We start from the raw sequence: 23,707 nt of genomic DNA, 5'->3' as shown, positions 1-23,707 counted from the left end.
TGACTGTAATTTGTGTCCCTAGAGCCTCTTTATGAGCACAAAACAAGAGAAAAGCCAGTCATCTGCCTACCTTGTGGCACATTAGGCACATTAAACGGTCACTTTTGAAGTTCTGAGTTGACGTCGTAAAGGAAACACATCCTTCGCATATGATACCGCCTATGACTCGTCCCTAAATGAGCCCGCCCTGTGTATATGACCACCCCTTCACAGAGGGCCGCGTTGTAAAAAAGCAGGCTTTGCTGCACATGTTAAAATCAAGCTTATAGCGCTGCCAAATACAGTATCTCTGTCAGCTAGACGTAGGAAACTTGACGTATCAACCTGTTTTTCCTCAGGAGCAAATTTAGTGAAGTCGCCTCATTGTGTTAACTGTTGTTTGCTATGCAACATTGACTTTTTAATGATGGGAAAACAGTAACATGTGTCTCTCAAGCCTGTTTATGACCACCACTAAACTGAAATCTATCATCTTCACTTTTTAGTCCCTAGCTAGATGAGCCTGCCCTGTGTATACAGCCACCACTTCACAGAGCACAGCTTGGTAAAATAACAGGCTTTGCTACACATCTTAAAATCTAGCCTGGAGCTCTGCCAAATGTCAGGATGTGGGATTATGTAAGTGGCAGGTTTAGGATGGCATGCTCATTGTGTTTAAATGTTGTCTCCTCCTCCTTGTAGACCCTCCTGACTGGGTTCCAGATGAAGTGTGCAGCTCCTGCATTGCCTGCAAGGCTCCTTTCACCGTCATCCGCCGGAAGCATCATTGCAGAAGCTGTGGAAAGGTATGATGGACACTGAAGTCAGCGGTGGTTTACTTCACTGTGTTGATCAAACAAATGCCTGACGTACGTTGTGTGTCATCCTCTCAGATATTCTGCTCTCGCTGCTCCTCCCACTCCGCTCCATTGCCCCGATACGGCCAGATGAAGCCTGTGAGGGTGTGCACACACTGCTACATGTTTCACGTCACACCTTTCTACAGTGACAAGGCAATTTGATGCCCTATTAGATACATAGATAGATATATACTTTATTCATCTACAAGAGAAATTCACAAATTATTACTGATTTACTGAAACCTCAGAAGAGGCAAAGATGCTAAAGGAGTCATCAGGATAGACTCCAGTGCATAAAGAATGTTAACCAAAGTGTTTGATCGGTGAACTGGTATCCACACATGATTCACACAAGGCTGACGGTGGAGGTGTAAAAGAGCGGACGATGATGCAATCATAGACTTTGAACTGGCATTGTGCAGCACAACATTAGAGCAGACCACCTTTATACATACAAATGAAAGGACTTCCTATTCTGCAGCGAGCTTCCTACTTTCGTGCAAGATTAGTCGCGGGACTCGGATTAGTCAAAAGAATGTAATTAATGATAACTATGTAAATAAGGATAATATTGTTAATAACCACAACACAATGTCTACGGTTGCTTTTCACACAGGAACCGATCAGCAATCCTCTCCAGGCTTCCAGTCGCATTTCCGCAAAAATGATCATAGATAGCTTTTCTATTGAGATTTTTGTCTTGCTTTGAATGGCGGTGAATGTTAATTTTGGATCACCTGTTGAAATAGGTCAAGAATCCTACACAACGGGTTGCCTTTTTTATGGGCTGTGCCCATTGCTGTTAGGTGCATTATGGTATGTCGGGAACTCTCTGGGTGCTCCGCTGCACACAGGAATGGATAAAAGGGATTTTCTAGTCGTCACTGTCTGGTGCGTGATGCCCTCTAGTGGAGAGTTGACCTCTCTTGAACACCATCCGATTCTATAGCTTGACCCAGAGGCCTTCTTCGCTGGTGCTGGCCTAAGACCGCTTAATGCGCTTTGCTCTTCTTCCTCCCGTTATAGTGCAATATTGTGATTACTAAACATTTAGTATGACCAATCATTTCCTGTTGAAAATTGTTTCAAGCCATTTCATATCAATGCTGATTTGTGTTTAGGCTAAATGAACTGCTCTGTGCTTGACATCTCTTCTTCCCTTTGCAATGACTAGCTATCTCCGACATGTACCTTCAACATATTATATTATCGGTACATTAAGAGTGGACGTCTTGTCATTCTTGCTGTGACTCCAAGCAGCTTCTCAGGCACAACACAATCAGGAACACACACTACTGTTGGATCAGTCTTATTGTCTTCTATCTAGAAACTACTTTGAAAGGGTATGTTTTTTTTCTTTTATAAAGAATCAAAACGGCGTATGGTGTTATATCAGTTTTATGTATATAAACAGGGAATCATGCAGTAATTTAATGGCGGGGTGGGCTATCTTGTTATTATTTCAGAGCTTGGTCTTATTTTATAAGATGCCACTGCATTTCCTTGATGGAACTGTGTATAATTTTGAACAAAACAATGTTGTATAGTTTCAAATGCAATGTAAAATGAAATAAATGACTTTTTTCTGGTTTAAAGAAGTTGATGGATCATCCTGACTGTATTTTTGTATTGATTTTTGTATTGTTAATTTGGCACAATCACATCTAGGTTAGTGATGAACAACTCTGTCAAAAAAGGTTGACCATAATATATACATATATTTGTTAAAATAGAAAATACAGTTTTTTATACTTTGAGCCATACTTGACTTAAAGTAATCTTTTCCAACCTGTCCTGCTTTAAATAAACAAATGTCAAGTCCCCTGAATGCATGGGAACTGAGCAAAAGCGTCTTGTAAAATAAACACAACGCAACACAAATATTTATTTATTTATTTATTTATTTATTTATTTATTTATCTATCTATCTATCTATCTATCTATCTATCTATCTATCTATCTATCAGCAAGTAAACCCAAAAAGTACTATCCTGAAGTAGGGCAGGCAATTGGACGATGTCATATTATAACCACGAGGTGGCGGCACTGGTACACTATCATCTATTACACTACAATAATGTTGCATAGTGACGTCTATATGTCTGTCCATCCATCTGATTGGTGGCCTGGAGGGTCTGACAACTATCCTGCTGCTAGACTCTTCCATAGAAAACTGAATACTGCACTGTCAAAGCAAAAAGAGCTTTTTCAAAGCCTTTGTTTAGATCAATGCTAGTATTCAGATATTTTTGGGGGGATCGGATATTCAGAAAGCTTCATTATTTTGTACACAATGTCTGTGCAAGGCTCAGTCATACCCTAAAATTGTTACCTCACCATTTGGCTAATAGTCATAAATAAATGTATCAATTAAAATAAGCAATATATTTTACCAACCTCTATATGACAGGAGCACTTTGTTTTTAAGGATGTACTGAAGAAACCCTTATGAAAGATCATCTTTGACAGGGATTTCCAAACTGTGGCAAAGTGACTCCGCCTCAGTCTCACTCAGCCTATATGGTAAGAATGCGCTGCTGTTTTAAGTATGTATTGGAAAAATTTGGTCTTTTTGCAGTATAGTTTTGAAAGATTGGTCAGTCGTTCATGGAGGTCTCTTTTTTTTTTGCATGTTTGTCACACTTAAATGTTTCAGATCATCAAACAAATTTAAATATTTGTCAATGACAATACAACACAACACAAAATGTAGTTTTTATACTCAACAATTCAAACCTACATGGCCCTGTGTGTAAAAGTGATTGTCCCCCTATTAAAACATAACTGAGATTAACTGAGATCTATCAGTCTGGAAAGTTATAAAGCCATTTCTAAAGCTTTGGTACTTCAGTGAACCACAGTGAGAGCCATTATCCACAAATGGCAAAAACATGGAACAGTGGTGAAACTTCCCAGGAGTGGCCGCCAACCAAAAGTACCCCATGAGCGCAAGGACAACTCATCAAAGAGGTCACAAAAGACCTCACAACAACATCCAAAGAACTGCAGGCCTCACCTGCCTCAGTTAAGGTCAGTGTTCATGACTCCACCATGAGAAAGACACTGGGAAAAAACGGCCTGCATGAGTTCCAAGACGAAAATCACTGCTGAACAAAAAGAACATTAAGGCTTGTCTCATCTTGATGATCCCCAAGACCTTTGGGGAAAATACTCGGTGGTCTGACAAGACAAAAGTTGAACTTTAGTGTGTGTCCCTTTACATGTGGCATAAAAGTAACGCCACATTTCAGAAAAAGAACATCATAGCAACTGTAAAATATGGTGGTGGTAGTGTGATGGTCTGGGGCCGTTTTGCTGCTTCAGGACCTGGAAGACTTGCTGTGATACACACACCCGGCCACCTCTGAATGGCTGAAGAAAAACAAAATAAAGACTTTGCAGTGGCCTAGTCAAAGTCCTGAACTGAATCCTATTGAGATGCTGTGGCATGACCTTAAAAAGGCAACTCATGCTGGAAAACCCTCCAATGTGGCTGAATTACAACAATTCTGCAAAGATGAGTGCGCCAAAATTCTTCCACATATAGACTGTATGTATGTGTATTTGTATATGTGTAAATATAAAGACAAAGCTGTGTTTTATTATTTTAGTGTTGGGAATAATTGCATTAAAAAGAATAGTGTTTCTAATACCGTTATTGTGGCACGTTATTATGCATTGATATCCACTTCGTATTCATGATTCCGACCTTACTTCAGTCATCATTATTCACTACTACTACCACTACTACTACTACTACTACTACTACACAGGAAGCCAAATAGCTATTCAACAAGAAAACACTGCCCCCTTTTGATAGAAAATTGCAAGTCATGAGCTCAGCCCTCACCCGAACCTCACGAAACATCTCTCAACCGCGCAGCCATTGCAAAGCTAAATCTGAATTTCTTTACATATGATGGGGTTTCAAAAAAAGTAGCTGGTAACTACTTACATTTATGAAGGAGTAATTCCCTGCAAATTCAATTCCCAAAGTAACTAGTAAAGTAACTAGTAAGTAAGTCAAAAGTAATTTACCTAACACTGTTAGTTATTACTATTCAGTTTCAGTTTTTCTCATTACATTATGCGTTTTTGCTCTGTGTTTCCCATTTTTGCAATTCAAAAAATTAACTGGTAACTAATTACATTTATAAAGAAGGAATTACGTTACAGTTCAATTTCTTTTTTGATAGAGTAAATAGTAAAATAACTAGGAAGTAAGTAAAAAGTAATTTGCCCAAGATTGTTATTAGTTTAAAAATTCCTTTTCCCCCAATTATTTTATGACTTTTTGTTGTTTCCCATTTTTGCAGGATATTTTTGTTTAATTCTATCTTTGCACTGTGACGCGGGCCTCACTTTGAACACCCCTGGTGTACTGTATCTACTGTGTGCGCCACCCGGCGTTGAAAAGGTTAACATCTGCGCCGTCTCTGATTGGCCAGTTGCCTCCGCGCGCACACGCCCATGGAGCTTGTGCACGGCACGAGTCACTTGTTGGTCTTCGCGGCTTGAAGAACAGTGGACTGATTTTTTTTTTTTTTTTGACACATTTCTGCTTCAGTCTCTTTAGTTTGTTGTTTTTGTATCAAATACAAGGTTTACTGGCCGAGAAGGTTTGGAGAAGGACCGGGAATTGTCACTTTTGATTCATGGACTCATCACGGACTTTTGCGAAAACTGTCAAGAGGCGAGCTTGACTTAATTCAATCAACATTCAGGTTTGTTATTTACATTGACTTATATTTTGTTCCACATGACCTATTACATTGTCTACAGTATTTGTTATTATGTTAACTGACTTGTAAAAAACAAAATTCACTCAAATCAGGATGACCTCATATCACATCATGTCACCACTTCTAGCCACGATTCCCCCACATTATAACAATATTATATCGTGATTATTTGAAGAGTATATGAGCACTTTTCAATATCATTTAAAACATACTGAACCAATCACTGACCCTGTACTGCAGTTCGAGGTCAACCAAAGTAACAGGTCGGAATAAAGGTGCTATTGAGATGGAAAATTTACATAAATACAGGATGAGCCTTGTTTGTGAACGTGAATCATACCTTTGAGACATTTACACTCCTGCTAATATTTTCCATTAGCAATTTCACATTGCGTCCATGTGTCTTTCAGATTTAGCTAGCCTGAAGTTGTGTTTGGACAGTATGGGAGTCCTGAACATCGTGCTGTTCATCTTGAAGGCTGTGGTACTGATCGAGTGTGCACGAGGTGAGAGCTACGTGGTGAACTTTCTTTGGTTTATTGTGATGCTTGAACTCCACATTCATGGCTCATTAGAACTTGAGCTCGAATGCGGGGGGAGAACGTCTCAGTTAATGTTTTCACACAGAGAAGTAAGAGACGGAAAAGTAAGTTAAAAAAAAAAAAACAACTAAAAGGAGCCCAAAATCAACACGGGGCTGGGGAATGAGAGAAGGGCAAGCCTAATGTGTGTGTGTGCGTGAGTGCGCGCGCACACATTCTCCAGCGCTAAACCAAACAAACATCATCCATCAGCTTCCCAGGGTGAAAGAACACAAGCCTGTGTAAAGAGTCCAGCTCTCCTGCAGCTAGCTGGCCGCCAACTGTCTCACATCAAGCCTGTGTGTGTGCGCGCGCGTGGGTGCACGATCAGCATATGACCACAGTGCAGTTTATAGTGCCAGTCAATACATAGCTTTACAAACACAACATGCTTGTCAACAGATCCCTCAATAATACATGGATGCCATTTCTATGATTTCACCCACATCGCTTTACAAACACAACATGCTTGTCAACAGGTCGCCCTGTAAGACATGGTTGCCATTTTTATGATTTCACTCAGCATCACTGGCAAGCTCAAGCATGTCTGATTCAATTCAAGGGCGCAAGTCAAAGGCCAATGGAAAAACTGAGCTTTGTTGAATAAATAGGTCCCCAATGCAAGACATTTATAAATCTAGAGTCCTACGCAGAACACACAACCTCATCAAGGACAGCACACATCCACAACACTCACTATTCACACTCCTACCGTCAGGCAGACGCTACAGGAGTTTGAAGTCCAGGACCACAAGGCTGGCAAACAGTTTTTACCCACAGGCCATCAGGCTCCTCAACGAAGCACTCGCACACGCCGCACGCAACACACGCACACACTCATAGCACTTTATTTATTTATTTATTTGTATTATTTACTGTATTAATGTCTCGTCTGTTGTTGTTGCTTAATTTATTGGTATATATGTTTATGTGTTTATGTTTCTTATGTTCTTATTCTTTCATTTGTTTTCTTTCTTTTCTTGGGAGAATGAACAGAATAAGATTTTCATTGCATGGTATAACTGCTGTTTTACCATGCACATGACAATAAAACTCTCTTGAATCTTGAATCTTGAATTATGTAAACTTGACTTTTCAGTGATGTTATAATATATGTCCCATCAGCCTGTTTATGAGCCACAAAAGTAAGCAAAGTCTGTCATCTCCCTTTCTTATTTGCTGCACTTTTGAGAAAAGAGGCGCTGAAACGGTCGCTTTTGAAGTTCCGTTTTATTTCCATGACGTGATGAAGAAAAAGAACTCCTTCCTCATGGACATGACCTGCCCCTAAGTTAGATGAGCTTGCCCCAGGTATAAGCCTTCTTAACATAGGAGGCTTCGCTACACATCTTAAAATAATACCTGGAGCTCAACTAATTTTCTCATTACTAGTCAGCTACAGACATGCAAGCTGTAAATTTTCCAATTTTGTTTTTCCTCAGGCTAGCCTAGCATGATGTAAACATGTGACTGTAATGTTAGCACTGTAGCTCACGTAGCTATGCTAGTTTTGCTAATGTTCGTGTCCTCCTGTCCCACTCATTAATGTTATGTTAATGTCATGTTGTTATGTTATGTTGTTGGATATGATAAATTGCATCTATCATGTTGGACAACTGCAGAGTTACAGTGTATATGTAAAAAGTGGATGTAGTGAACAATAGCACTTCTTGGAGCTACACGTTCAAACACAGCTCATTAGCATTAAAGCTACAAACACAATCCTGAAAGGAGTAAATTCCAGCATCAAGGCTAGATTTGGGTCAACATGCTTGCAGTATACACTGTTGTGGGACCTCTGAGATGAAAATGGTTGAAAAATAATATGGGGACATATCAGCCACTCCCAGGCCCTGTCCACATGGGAACGCTCCCGTTTTTTTTGGGGGGGGGGGGGTTTTGGCATGTTGAAAAAAAATCCAGTGTCTGATTAGTAAATAGTCACAATTGTGTTGGCTTTACGGCAGCAGTACACAACCGCTCACTTCTGGTCATGTGACAGCGATGGGGCAGTGATGTCATTGTTTTCAGAAAGTAGCGGGTTTGCTTGTCCGTAAGGCAACGACAAGCCAGTGTTATCAGGTATTCCCACTCTGGAAGCCGTTTTCAAAAAATACCATTTCAGGGCACCCAGAATGTTGTTGCCGTGTGGATGAAAGGCTGAAACAAGGGCTTTTTGAACTGAAAACTTTCCGGTGTGGACTGCCCTTCAGACAAACTCCTGCTGGTGAGCTCATAGAGGCATCTGATAGGTACAATACCTGCATGTGGCGCCAGGGATGCAGGAAAGGAGGCTTGGTGAGGAGGAGTGGCGTTGGTGTAGGGGGTGGGGGTGGGGGGTTAGAGCTGCTGGTGTGCAGACAATGCCTCATTCACAGCGTGACGACCACGTCTTCATGGCACGACTACACCAAGAGTAAACAAGTCGTGAAGGCTAAATAAGATTAGAGAGGCAATTTTGTGTGTTTACAGATGAACAGATGGGATACCAAGCGGGCTCCACCGCATGAATCTTTACTTTGGTCCTGTGTCAGACGAAAAGAATAAAAAGAAAGCCTCTTCATCATTTTCCTGTCAAAGTGTGTCTTGCAGATGCGCTGACAGATATGTAGTTGGCAGACACTACTGGATGATGTTGAATGATCGTCTTCTAGCAGAGTAAACACAAGTTCCTGCGGCTGTGATACAGTGAGCTGCGTGTTACAGTCCAACTACAACAGCTCCACACTGACAGCATGCGAAATACAGTCGGCGGCTCGGACTCAAACCCGCTTTTTGCAGCAAAGCGAGACTCAGAGAGACTGTAAAATGGCTCCTGTAAAGTTTAACAATGCATGATGACATTTGTGACAAATGTAAATTCAATTATATAGGCCAGATTCCCCCCTCTTCACCCATTTCCTCCTCCTTTGACTTATGTGTGGAAACAGTGAAAGGACATTGGACGTGTCGCTTTCCTACTGTTAGCAAAACAATGCAGCCAAAGAGGAGGCTGTAAGTTTTCAGCGAAAGCATTTTAAGCCTGTTGCTGTCAATCATCAGGCGACATCTGATCCCACACACCCCCTGTCCTTGTGGCACACAAACATATGGACCCCCTATCCCCACCCCCTCCACACTGGAAAGACTTTGCGACTGGCCAAGCGAGAATTGGCTCCTTTTTAGAACCCCCCCTTCCATTATAGAAACCCTTGCACTTCCTCTGTGGTGCCTCCGCTACCCCGAGTAGCCCTGGAGGAGGTGCCCAGTGATGTGTCCCAGCACAGTGTCTAATATGGTGATAGGCCCGGACCACTGCAACTGGACATGGCTGCACTCGGAATATGACAAGAGGTACTAACAGGGACTATTTCTAGTACCTGGTCAGCCGGGATTCCTAGCAAGCCGAGCAATCCACGAAGAAGAATTTTGTCGATTGTTCATTTTTGATTAATTGTGCATTGAAGCAGTTGATGCACTAATTGTCTGCAACCAGCAGAGGTGCTGTTGATTCAATCTACACTAAGGAAGAACAGCTATGGCACAACTCCTCTAAGCAGCATTATTCCATTCAGTTCAATGCTTCCATTGAAGCAAGAGTTTAGAACATTCACACAGTCATTCTCCCATCTCATTAAAAACAGTATTTAAAAGTTTTAATTATTCATGGTGGTGTAACGGTGCAAGTTTCTGCCTTTCATGGGCTTGATTCCTGGCCAGAGTTACGGCAGGAAGGGCATCTGATGTCGAAACTACTACTACTCGTTTTAGTGAAATACCCACCCCAATGTTTGCTTAACCAGTTGCTGTGTTGAATGAATGTTGAATGAATGACAAAGTAAAATGATAAATGAACAGATGGAATTGGAGTCACATTGTTGCCAGTCACAGCACGCACCGATGGTGTGTTCAAGGACTGCCGGACAAAGTGTGAAATTACAATGCTTGACGAAAACAACATTATCAGTGAAGCATAAAGGACTTTCAAACAGTGTTACAGTGTTACACTTTACCTGTATTGTCACATAGTTATAAATTATGACAGACTTATGTGTGCTGGGTGAAATCCAGGTGTCTCCACTGACTGGCTCACAACATGTATCGTTTCCTTGCATTCCAACGAGCAACAAACAAATGCTGCATCACATACAGCTGTGTGTGTGTGTGTGTGTGTGTGTGTGTCAACTCCACACACACACGTTTTCTCTACCTTTGGAGCCATCTGGACAAACTTAGCGCACACTCTGCAGCCCTGTCGGAAAATATACATTTTACAGCACCGTTACCTCACGCTCTCATAACAAGGAGGTATTGTGATGCATGATGTGCCAATGGCTGTTAAAATCACAAGGCCATTTGGCAGCGTCCGCTGAGTTTTCCATTTCCTTTACGCATAATGAAGCGAGATTCAAAAGTAACTCAATGCCCCAAAGTCCTTTTGGAATATCTCCTGAATAGCAAGGGCCAAGTAGTTAGTCTTGAGAGGAAGGGGGAGACAGAAAGAATAGCTTGCCTTGTGCTTTATGCTAAATATTCCTTTTAGGGGTTCAGGAAGGCAAACGTCACTCATTTTCTGGTTGGGCTACATGTGTAGGACTGATACATCATCACACAAAGCAGACCGTCAGCATCTCTCTGCATTTCCTCCCCTTTATTACCGTTGTAAAACCGGAGGAAGTAAGTTAACTTAATGTGCTGTTGTTAAAACAAGGCATGGACTGACCTTTACTCACCCCTCCTCAATCTTTCTCAACTCAGCTTAGCCCCTATTTACGGCCTGGCGGTCCATTTGCGACAAACAATGGGTGGATTATGATGTGATGGTCCCCCAGGTTGGACGGGGCAGGGCTAATTAATTTTAAGCACTCGTAGACGGGACCGACCGACAGCTCACAGCAGCGGAGGCGCCGTCGTTTAAGGTGTGCGTGAGAAGAACTAACAACACTGGATGGGCACTGTTTTTATTTCTGAGTGTGCGAGCTTGTATTATTAAGCAAATTGCCCCACGAAAAAGTCTTGATAATGAAACCATTTTTGAGAACCCGGCTCTACATCTCCCAGAGGGGGGAGTAATACGCTTGTTTTTCCCCCCAATGCCTCCCTTTCTGTTCTCACCACGAAAACAATCCATGTTTCCCGTCTATCAGCGCACACCGCTGACCCCGGCAGTTGGCAGGAGAGGAATGTGTCAGACTTCACCCCTCACAGGGAAAGAAAGGAAAGGGCTGTAGCTGTGATAAGTAGTCATAATGGAGGTCACTTGGTGTTTACTTAAGAGGGGTCATATAATCCCTGTTAGCAACACTCACTCATTGACTGACTTAAATGGGCACTCCAATTAGCATTCATGTGCAGTTTCAACAAGGCATTGTCCACTTGGTGTGTTTATCTCTGTCAGCTGTATGCTAATACTTACAAGTTTTTATTCTGGGAATGAGGAGGCTGCATCCATTAGTTTGTTTGGGCTCAGGATGTTTTCAGACCACACACACTCCTCCTGTTGGCTCAATGGATCTGGACTGAGTGAAATGCTCCAGTTAACCTCACAATAAACGTGTCAGACAGTCACTATTCAGATGCTAACCATGTTTACATGCTGTCCCGGTCTGACTTGTATGATCGAGCTGACGTATATATGAAGCAGCCATTTGTGCTCATTGACAACTGCTTGGTTTGGCGACAGATGACAGCAGACGTCATTCTGCCGTGTTACACTCATGGCCGGTGAGAGAGTGGACGGAAGGGCTGGAAGGGAGCCCGTACGTGGGGGCTTGGGGTTGACCCGTACATGGGATCTTACAATAACACTACAGCGCCGCAGTGTGAAGTGTTTGTCTTGCGCAACCCCTCTTTCTATGCCTCTTACTTTGTTTTCTCTTTTCTTGGTGTGGAGGCAGCCCCTCTTGCCCCCACCTTCTGACTCTGTCCCCACTTATGACCCACAGCTGTCCACCCTGGTTTTTGGTGATCATTTTAACACATTCGAACAACGGTGTAATTTTTGGCTCACAGCTCATCCATTCATCCATTTTCTATGCTGCTTATCCTAATTAAGGTCGCAGGGGTATGCTGGAGCCTATCCCAGCTGATTCTGGGCGAGAGGCGGGTTACACACTGCACTGGTCACCAGCCAATCGCAGTGCACATATAGACAAACAACCATTCACACTCACATTCATACCTATGGACAATTTAGAGTCGTGAATTGACCTAACATGCATGTTTATGGAATGTGGGAGGAAACCGGAATACCTGGGAAAACCCACACACGCACAGGGAGAACATGTAAACTACACACAAAGATGCCCAAGCGGAGATTTGATAGTTAATCCATCGTAGGATTAACTACCGCAGTAGTTTGATACATTGATATTTCGTCACACCCCTAGTTTTATGGACAATGTAATGTCAGCTAGGCATAATGTAGCAATGTTCGAGGTGCTCTATGAAGCGTTTAAACCCGACATTACTCACCTCTGACAGGGGCTCGCTCTCTTCTGTTGTAGCTAATGACTTCTAGTTGTCCCATGGGAGTTTCCTGTGTAATGCTGCTTCAAATGCATGATGAGGTTGGTTGTATTAAATTTCCCCAGTTCTGTGCCACCACGGGAAACTTGTGCATGGCAAGTTTTGCACTGCAAGTATTTTTCAGATTTTAACGAAAAACACTGCCACATGGCTGACATCATTCCTACTACTTGCTACTTGGTTAACACATTAGCATACGCTGTTGTTGTGATCATACGGGCTCTATCCGGCCACTGCTGAATAGACGTGCTGGACTGGAGTCTGGAATCGACTGCTTATACTGTATCGGAGTGCCAATATCGGAAATTTTAGATGCAGGCTGATACTCGTTTTTTTTGCTGATATCAGCTCCATATCTGATATCAATATGTTGGTCACGCAGTCAGGAGATCGAGAAGACCTGGGTTTGAATATCTGCTTGGGCATCTCTGTGTGGAGTGTGCATGTTCTCCCCGTGCGTGCGTGGGTTTTCTCCGGGTACTCCGGTTTTCTCCCACATTCCAAAAACATGCATGTTAGGTTAATTGGTGACTCTAAATTGTCCATAGATATGAATGTGAGTGTGAATGGTTGTTAGTCTTGCGATTGGCTGGCGACCAGTCCATTGTGTACCCCGCCTCTCGCCAAAAGTCAGCTGGGATAGGCTCCAGCATACCCCCGCGTCCCTAATAAGGATAAGCCACATAAAAAATGGATGGATGGATGCCCTCCCCTCCTGGAGATTGACCAACAGGCGCGCATTTTGACAACTGAACACACCCGTACGCCTTGCCACTCTCCAGGCACGCAACCCACAAGTTCCAGCCAGGAGCCAACCGGAGGTACCATGAGCGCACACACTCGCCTCGCACTCACAGGTTGAGCAACAAGGAGAGAGTCAGCGTGCAGTGATGTGCCTGCTCACGCAACAGTAATTATTTCACGTTGTGGCTCAAAATCAGCCTTTGCTACCTCAGAATTAAGGCACAAATATAACTCCATAGATGTGCACCTCCAAAAAACACTGCTCATTAGGACTGACTGGTGTAACGCAGCCCCTCCCCTCAACCACCATTGCTTGGCTCGCCAATGGCACTGAGCCAACGAGCCAAATAGATTTGTAGTTTGCTTATAGAGCCAACGCCACGACTCCGATCCCGATGAAGATTCACAAAAGTAGGGCACAAAGTGCGGACCGTGGCTAATTTGTCATTGCATCACTGCACAAACAAAATCAAATTTAAAAAACAGCAAAAATGGTAAAAATAGAGTTAAAGGCACAATAAGAAAAAGCTGAAATGTTGACACCAACAACCAATAATAACACAAACCTTTGTCTTTACATACAAAGCTTTAAATATCTATCACAGAGATCTTGGGCTCCAATAGGTTGGTGACCACTGTAAGTAAGATAAGTAAGATAAGGCTATATAGTTTGTTTAATAAAAGAACAAGGTGTAGACCCCTTCTGTATAAAGGATAGCCTTACATGACTTATTTTGATGATTTGGTGCTATGTAGAAAATAAAATAAAAAGAGAAATGGCTTTTTTTGTTTTGAAGATAATGCAACAAGTTCATAGTTGTGCCTTCAAGTTGTCCCGCCCCGCAAGTATGCAATGTCTGAAAACCTTGACAAGCTTTTTCTATCCTCGAGAAAAGCTGTTCATATTGAGTGATGGTGGCCTTCAAGATGCTGCCTTGGCGCAGCAGGTTGGGTCCTACAGTTGTCATTGTGATGGTATTCAATAAGGTTGATTTAAACTGCAGCAACACAAGCTGCCAACTCCTGGGATTGTTTGTTTGGTAGACTTGTCACAGCCTGCTGTGCTGCTCTAAAGTCTCATTATCATAAAGGACAAATCAGGTCAAGATACCTGATGTACATCATGCTTTGGAAAAGATTGTAAATGTTTTTCTCACTGAGCGTTTTTTGCCTCCTCTCTCCGGGGGGGGGGGTTTCATTAGAAATCACTTGTTGTCCTGGCAACTCACACACACACACACACACACACACACACACACACACACACAACAACCCTCCTGTTGTGCAGTTAAAGGTTGATTGAAAGTTATGGCAGTGGAAACAGCGATGGCTTGGCTTGTCCTGAAGAAAGCCGAGCCAGGGAACGTTCGGGATAACAAAATATTGAATGAGGCCTCTGCAGCCTTCCACACACCCTCCTCTCAGTTTCCATCCTCCTCATCAGACTCCTTTCAGTTCACCTCCGATGGGCTTCAATGAGACCCCACATAGCTTTTTGGCTTTTTCACTCCCATTTTCTTTTTCATTAGCGATTCTTTTGAGCGTCCTCTGAAATTCTTGGAGCATTGTCCCCTTTGATTGAGATTCTAAAGAGTTTGGTGTGGGCGAATGCTTGTCACAGTTCATCAAAATAGGAGCTTTCACTGCCGAAGTGTAATGTATTTTCCTAACACTGCAGCAGCATAAGCGAGGACACCCTGATTTTTCATCTGTGATGAATGGAAAAATGGGTCCTTGCTTTAACAGCATGGAACAGGATGGGGGAGGAATAATCATTTTTAGGTGCACGGAGCATAATCTGTCATACGTTACAGCAAGGCTTTACAGCAATCCCAGACTGCACCATGCGGTGATATTGATTGCATTTCCTCATGCACAAGGATGTGACTTGAGCTTTGGAGCAGTTGCAGCTTGGATGAACTTGGCACATGTGGGCTCCATTCATACTCAATCAACTTATTTTTGTGATTCATTTATCTGTTTAAAAGGCGTTTAAGCATGGATGAGTCATAGAAAATATGAGTATCTGATGGTATCTGTTCTGGTCATCAGAAACTCTGTAGTAGAACTACACTATTTGGACAAAAGTCTTAAGACACACCGTAGACCTCTTAGTTGCTCCTGAATCTTAATTCTTCTTGTTGAAAGCAAGGTCCATGAAGGCATTTTTTTTTTAGTTTAATGTGGAAGAGCCTGAGAACCCTTGGACCTTTGGGGTAAACTAGAACAGTGATGGTGACCCACGCCCTCTGTCATGTCCATCATCAGAACCTCTGACCTGACAAATGATCTTCTGGATGAATGGATGCAATTTCCCAATGGTATACAGTACATTTATAGAAAGACTTCCAAGAAGGGTGGAAGCTCTTATTGCTACAGAAGGGGTGACCAACTCCATATTTTCCATGCCCATGAGGTATTAGTGTAAAAACCCTCAGCACATGTTTTTGCAATGCATGATTAACTTGGCTTCTGTGTGTGAAGGTAAAACAAACGCTCTGTTCTTTGGTAACGTTGTTCGAATATTAGAGAGTGCTAAACTCTAGTAGCTGCTTCCACTGGGCCAGATAAACAGAACAGATGGGAGGACAAACTTCAAATACCTTTTTATTTTCAGTTCCTGTAGCTTGTAATCTGATGCATACCACAGACAAACTGATTTACAATGGACCCTTGGATATAACTGTCAAGTCAACCTAAAAAGTAAAAAAACAACAACAAACAAACGAAACAGAAACAAAAACGAGTTATCACAAGAAAAGGTAGCTTGGCATAAGATAACTAACATTGTTCAATTTCCTTTTTACTTTTTTGGGCGTTTTGTGTGTATATACCCTCTTAAAAGGTTATTGTGGATGACTGTTGCGGTGCATTTGGTACCTGGCCCTTCAGCGGGGACGTAAGCGACCCAGCTCACCTCTTAATACTACCACTGTCACGTTGCCATTATACACACCATCAATAATATACACAAATGCAATATACTCTGCGTGGCATTACAGAATTTGGAATGAATACCATTATTACTAAATAACAAAACCAGTTACCCTTTATCCATCCATCCATCCATTTTCTGTGCCGCTTATCCTAACTAGGGTCGCGAGGGTATGCTGGAGCCCATGTTAACCCTTTATCTTCAAATAAATTGTCTCTTAACAACTTCAAACTACAAATCTCTACGCCAGTGCTTCCCAACTGATTGTGGACAATTGTGGACATTTTTGAATACAAACTTCTCAGACATTTCATTTATTTCATAAATAGGACTGTCAAAAATAGCACGTTCGGCAGTAAATAATGTATTTAATTAGTTACGCTACATTTTTTAGCATAATTAATGCATATGCATCACGGCAAGCCACGCCTCACTGTTATGCCGACAGGCGGAGGAGGGTACAGTGTATGTCCCCAAAGATTCACAAACCTAAATTGAATTTAAAAGATAACAGAGCCAAATTTCACAAAAATAATAAAAGGTTTGACTGTACAAACAATGAAATGAACACAAGTGGCTTATTTTTAAGTTAAATAAAACTTCACCATTTTTTCTGAAAAAATAATATTAAATAATTTCATAAGCGTCTCTTTAAATGAAAAGCTGCAACAGTACAGTCTCGTAAAGTTTCACATATTGTTGTTTGTTATTGTTTGTTATTGTTGTAGCTGACATTGGGATTTGCCTGAATTTGTCACACAATTCCTCATTTTGTTTACCTTTGTGTAAGGTCAGCAGAAGCACTCCTTCACAACTCTCCCGTCAGTGAAAGATTTTTTGGTTTTGCTCCAATATTCATATAATTCTTAGCGAACAATCATTTGCACGTTGCTGTGCTGTAAATGAATGTGTTATGACTCTCATAGATTTGTGATACTAAGCTCTAAGCGATGTTATTTTCCACGCTCTCACATCAGACGAAGACACTTACACTGTATATTGTCATGGCATGAAGCTGAAATCTGATTGGACAAGAAAAATCTAACATACACATACACTACAGGAAGCAATGCAGCCAAGAGACACATTACGATATGAAAATAATAGACTGCTGGGAACAAATTAATACAAATACTAAAATAGAAGTTGTAAATGTAGGTCAGTGTTTCTGATAGCGCTTAGGCCAGCAGAGAAGGCGTTGCTGGCCCTGATTGTTCACCACTGGTGGATGATAAGCCAGAGAGAATATGGAAATGACAATAAAACAAAACAAAAAGTTAATTAAGACATTATTTGTACAGTATTTTAATTTTTTTAGTGGTGAACCCTCTAGAGTGTATTTATTCTATTTTTATTATTCCCTATGAGGAAAATGATTACGAATACAAACAAATCAAAGGTTGTTGTTGTCATTTTACTTTCTTGCAGTCCTCCACAGTGGTTCAGTTTGTCAGAGTGGCAAACCAACTACTGAGGGTTGTCCTTCATGTATGTAATGCTTAGTAAACAATTTTCAAAGCCATTTATTTTACAAAACGTCCCCTTATTACCCTCACATCGGCTGATATTTAGTCACAAGTTTTATAACAATGTCTGATACCCATCTGTCCATTTTACTTAACTATTTATCCAGTGCAAGGTCACAGGTGGGCTGTAGTCTGTCCACATTCACTAAGAATAGCAACTCCCAAATATCGCCCAAGGCATCAGGCCGATCGTGGGACTCTAGAGTCATCGTGCATTGTGAACAGTTAATTAATAAAGAGACAGACAGACAGAGATAATTAGAGGCCAGTGATCTTTGTCAAGCAGAGTGGTAAGGTGAACTGGGAAACAAATGGTCACAGTGAAAAGGTGATCAGGGGAAACTAACTATAATCTCAACAGCTCCACAATGAGAGATTGAGTCCAGACAATATTCCTGCATTGTCAGGAGGCCCCATTGCTGTCGGTGGGAATTCTGGTACTCCCCAGCATCATTGAGAATGGCTGGTCCTCAGCCTTCCAACTGGGAGACGGGCTGATGGAGACCTACTGAGCTGTTATCACACAAGCGTGGTAGCCACAACACACACTGGTGACAGCATGTCTGGCTTGAATGCTGATGTTTACCGCCACTGTCCATCACTTCAAACCAGCCTACAGTGACAGCAAATAAACTTTGTGGAACATCTGCACTTCATTGTGCTTCACCACAGTGGACCCCCGACTGTGCAGAATGTGCTGATGAAAAGTCTGCTTCATCTGAGGAATGCAGCAAAAGTTTGGAGGAGAAGGGAGTGGCAGGATGCACCTCTCTGTTGATGGGCCTGTAAAAAAAAATGAGGAGGTTACAGTTTCTCACAAATGCAGAGTACAGCAAAACAAGGCGTATGCACGACCAGCGGAATTCTGAACATTCACATTAACAGCAGGTCGAGCACATTCCCTTTGTTTTAGTATTAGTTTGTTTTCATATTGGTATATGTATAAAATATATATTATATTACTGACATATTTAAAGTACTTTTAATTCTGTTCAACTTGCATGACACACAATTTCATAAAAGTAAAAAGGCATTGTTTTCAGACAAAATTTGTATGTTTTCCATTTTTTCAAGTATCTGTTTGGGCACCGTCTAAGCATGGGCACCGTTTCAAAAGTACCGATTTGGCACTGGTATCGGTTAACATGTAAACAATATCCTTACCAGTGATGTCATCCTGAAAGAGAGGAAGAGGATTCCAGTAACAACCTGTGCAGCCCTTGTGAATTCCATGCCATGCCATTCCATGAGGATATCACAAAACCCTTCGATACAATTAATCACTACATCTTAACAACAAAATTAGAAAGGTACGAATCAGAGGATTTGTTTGGAATTGGGTTAAAAGCTAGCTAGCAAACAGGAAGCAATTTGTAAAGCTAAGAGAATACACATCTGCAAGTTTAAATATTATGTGTGGAGTACCCCAGGGGTCAATATTAGGACCAAAACTGTTCAACTTGTACATCAATGACATCTGTAAAGTGACGAGAGACTTAAAGTTGGTATTATTTGCGGATGATACAACTGCCTTTTGTTCTGGGGAAAACAAACAAGAGCTAATTTAAAAAGTCACGGATTAAATGGCCGTATTAAAAAGATGGTTTGATAAAAACAGATTGTCCTTGAACTTAAGTCAAACTAAAATAATGCTATTTTGCAATAGCAGAAAAGAAACGTACGACCAAATACAAATAGACGGAGTGGGCATTGAAAGGGTGAACGAAAATACATTTCTGGGGATCATAATAGATTAAAAAATGAGCTGGAAATCCATCCATCCATTTTCTATTCCGCTTCTCCTCATTAGGGTTGCGGGGGCATGCTGGAGCCTATCCCAGCTGACTTCGGGCGACAGGCGGGGTACACCCTGGGCACATATAGAGAAACAACCATTCACACTCACATTCATACCTATGGACAATTTAGAGTCACCAATTAACCTAAGATGCATGGGTTTTTTTTGGATGTGGAAGGAAACCGGAGTACCCGGAGAAAACCCACGCACGCACGCGGAGAACATGCAAACTCCAAACAGAAATGCCCAAGAGAGAATCGAACCCAGGTCTTCCCAATCACCATCAGGGATGGACCAATATATGTCCATTCTTCCAGAATCCAGTGCTAAACCGCTGTGTCTCTGCTCTGAAACTGTAGTGCTGGTCAAAAGTGGGAATGTGACGCGCCATTACGAGACAAAACACATAATTCAAGGGGAAGTGCCCACCGAAGTCTGATGTGAGAGCTCAGATAATAACGTAGCTTATAGCCCAAAAACCCTTCAGTGACAGGAGAGTTGTGAAGGAGTGCTTCTGCTGCAGAGACCTAACACAACGTTAATAAAAAGAGGAATTTTGTGACAAAATCAAGCAAATTCAAATGTCAACTCCAACAATAAGAAGAAATTCTGAGACTTTAATAGAGGATGTACTGTTGCAGCTTTTATTTTAAAGTGACACTTATTCAATTATTATTTGTTATTATTGTTTTATTTATTGTATTGTTTGTTGAGTTAAACCTGTTATTGTTTATGTTACATTTGGTCATGTTTTCTTTTAAATGCAATGGCAGTAATTGTGTTGTATTGAAACAATAGGGATATGTGCAGTTACATTTGATGTTCGTATGAGCTGGTCTACTTGATGCAGTTTAAGGCAAAATGGGGTTCGGACCTTCGGTGTGAAAAAAATTGCATAAGCAGACCTTTCTCGATATTGATTGAACACCCCTGGGTGTTCCTTTCAGCTGCCACCTGCCAATTAAATATCTTGTATCAACTGGAGATTTTTATCTTCTTTATTTGTCTTGAACTAACAAGGGGACGAACCACACCTGGTAAAATCTACCATACTTCTTATGTTCCAGTACTTTTTAGCCCCGTTTTGATTCCTTTATTTCAAATCCATCGTACAAATGCTCACTGTCCAAATACTTCTGGACCTGATGTTGAAATCTGCACCCTTGTTATGGCAGGCAAGTGGTTGTCATCATAGATGTCTGTATGTTGCTGAGTCTTGTGACTGAGCATCCATACATGTCCTGCACTGGCCTAAATGGTCCATCTATCTCCAAACATATAGACAGACAGTTATCAACAGGTGCTTGTTGGTACCCTGCTCTGAGCAAGAATGAGGACTGTTAGAGCGGGTCATGTGGCTGAACCCAGGCCCGGGATCTGGGTGTGAGATTGTTGGGATTCCTGGTTACCGCCGCCTCGGCCCGCCTAATCCTCTTTCACTCCCCCATGCGGCCCTCCTCTCCTCATGAGCTGTGTTAAAGGAGACCTCTCTGCCATCTTAGCTGATGTGCCTCTATAAAACAACCCACTCCTCTATGGCTTCAAGTTCATTTGTCCACCCCCCACCACCGCCTCACTGCTGGGACCACTCGCCCTGTCGCTCAGTCTGTTTGTCACTCTATCTGGCCTTTCTCTTCATTCCCAGACTTCCCCCCCGGTGCCTCTTCCCAGATAAGTGGCCCAAAGCATACACTCAGTCGTGGTGTGCACACCAGTCCTCGGCCTAATGGAGTGAGATAAAGGCAGCAGAGTGCCACTCACTGCGGCCCGTTTGTGACAGCGTACTACTGGCCAAAGGCACACCAACGTTGCAGAGTGAGGTCACTGAATGACTGGTTCTCTTTCATAATTTCGTACAACAATAGTAAAAATATATTAGCAGTGACTTGACTATCCCTATAAGAAAGTGACTTTTTAAAAAAAATCCAAAACAACAAAGACAATGTTATTTTTGTAACTCAGGATTTGAAATAACAACTGATAGTTGTTTGCTAACTTGTCATACTTTTGAGCCACTTTTTTCCAGCGGGTCTCTCCAGGTCACTGGTGTGTATAAGTGACCGTTTGCATGTGTAACTCTGAAGACAACCTGTCTTTTATCTTTTTGTTAACTATCGATCAGGTATATCGGTACTATCGGTATATTAAAGGGATGCATGCAACTCGCTCCAAAAGACATTTCTTGAAACCAAAAACTATAAAAAACACCACCACTGGCTAGCGTATGTTGCCAACAGTAGTTTAAAAGAACAGATTATACAAAAAGGTCTATATTTTTCACAATTACAAATTACATTTTTGTTCGGCCCAAATAAAATAGCTGGGTGTTGGTATTCTCTTTTATGTCCATGACGCGCACACGCACGCACACACACACACACACACACACGAAAGCAGTCTCATATGTTGCTATACATTTAATGATCGCTAACGTTAGTAGCTACATAAGTAGTAGCAGATTACTATCATTTGCTGACAAACGTAAGTAGTGCGTGTACACGTCTTAAGTCTGCGTCGCTTATCTACACAAAACAGCTTGCTGTACGTCTGGATGTTGGTGCCCTTTAGGCAGCTGGATACAGAAAAATTGTCTTTGCTACCATTTTCGGTATCTATATGTTATTATTTCTTCCTTGATCACAAACTGTTACATGTATATAAACTAGAATTAATTCAAATATGATTTATTACAACAAATACAAACAGTACAAATACAAATTAATTTGCTGTGTTTTTGGTCAGTACGAAGTTAATTTTGTGGAAATGGAGAGATTGGATTGAAATTCACATTTTAAAATGACATATTAAAAATATTTTTAAAAAAACATATTGCATTGAGGAACACCTCCAGAGCAACAACGCAAGGCAGGTGTGGCAGGGGGTGCAAACCATCCAACTCCAAACCCTCACCCAAGGGCTTGGCTGGTGGTGCTGCGCCACAGTTATACAGGCCACAGTCCCATCCTGCCTGAAGTCCTCCACCATCATCCCTGTCCCAAAAAGACCCCCATCAACAGCATAAATAACGTCCGACCGCTGGCTCCCACCCCAGTTATTATGAAGTGTTTTGAGAAACTGGTCAGAAACCACATCACCCATAGACTCTCTTCCACACTTGACCCCCGCCAGTTCACATACAGGACTAATAGAGCAGAAGATGCCGTAGCCACAGCCCTTCAGACTACCCTCACCCACCTTGAATGCAAGGACAGTTATGCCAGGCTTCCATTCACTGACTTCAGCTTGGCATTCAATACTATTATCCCAAACAGGCTGGTAAAAAAAAAACACAGGGAGGTGTGCTGAGTCCTTTGCTGTTCACTCTCTGAACCCCCACCCACCCCAGCAACCACATCATCAAGTACAAGTACGCAGATCACACGCCAGTGGTGGGACTCATCTCAGGGGAAGATGAGACTGCATACAGGGATGAGGTGTAAAAACTGTCATGATGTAGCAACAATAACCTGTTCCTCAACACCACAAAAACAAAAGAAATAACACCAGGATGAAGAAATGCACCTGGATGAAGACCTCACTTGGAGAACCAACACCACCACGCTGATCAAGAAGACCCAGCAGCGACTCCACTTCCTGAGGGTTTTGAGCAGCAACACCCTCGCTAAGGTGTTCTACTGGTCTGCTTCTACAGGTGCTCCATCGAGTGTACTGACATACTGCATCCCAGTGTGGTTTGCCAGCTGCACTGCTCAGGAAAAGACAGCTCTTCAGAGGGTCATCAACACAGCTACAAAAATCACAGGCTGCACTCTCCTCTTCCTACGGGAGCTGTACAGGCCCCACTGCCACGGGAAAGCCAGCAGCATCCTGAAGGACCCTTCTCACCCTGCACACCCCCGTTCATGTTCATGTACACACATACACAGATGCAAGGTTATGCTGTCAGCAGAACATTGGAAAATTAGGACATCAATTAATTTGCTTCAGCATGAACAACCAATAAAGAAGAAAACATGAGCTGAAAGGCCCCCTTTTATTCAGGTTAAGGAATTTCCAAAAAGGACATTCCAGACT

The 23,707-nt window shown here is 42.0% G+C and overlaps 2 protein-coding genes across 5 annotated transcripts in view; both read left to right on the top strand.

Annotated features, from left to right (window-relative positions):
• Positions 1–2,437, top strand: part of zfyve28 (zinc finger, FYVE domain containing 28) — a 33,910-nt gene extending 31,473 nt beyond the window's left edge. For all 4 annotated transcript variants that reach the window (XM_054797033.1, XM_054797032.1, XM_054797030.1 and 1 more), the window contains 2 exons: positions 682–785; positions 873–2,437. In XM_054797033.1, the coding sequence (XP_054653008.1) occupies positions 682–785; positions 873–1,001 (233 nt within the window). In that variant the 3' untranslated portion in view covers positions 1,002–2,437. The remainder of the gene's footprint in view (positions 1–681; positions 786–872) is intronic.
• Positions 2,438–5,321: 2,884 nt separating this feature from the next.
• Positions 5,322–23,707, top strand: part of LOC129193018 (fibroblast growth factor receptor-like 1) — a 46,070-nt gene continuing 27,684 nt past the window's right edge. The window contains exons 1-2 of the mRNA XM_054797582.1: positions 5,322–5,563; positions 5,992–6,087. Of these exons, the coding sequence (XP_054653557.1) occupies positions 6,024–6,087 (64 nt within the window). The 5' untranslated portion in view covers positions 5,322–5,563; positions 5,992–6,023. The remainder of the gene's footprint in view (positions 5,564–5,991; positions 6,088–23,707) is intronic.

This window comes from Dunckerocampus dactyliophorus, chromosome 13 (genome assembly GCF_027744805.1).
Source record: "Dunckerocampus dactyliophorus isolate RoL2022-P2 chromosome 13, RoL_Ddac_1.1, whole genome shotgun sequence".
Taxonomy (NCBI): Eukaryota; Metazoa; Chordata; class Actinopteri; order Syngnathiformes; family Syngnathidae; genus Dunckerocampus; species Dunckerocampus dactyliophorus.
The sequence above is the reverse complement of the archived record's forward strand: the minus strand, read 5'-3'. Positions and strand labels throughout refer to the sequence as shown.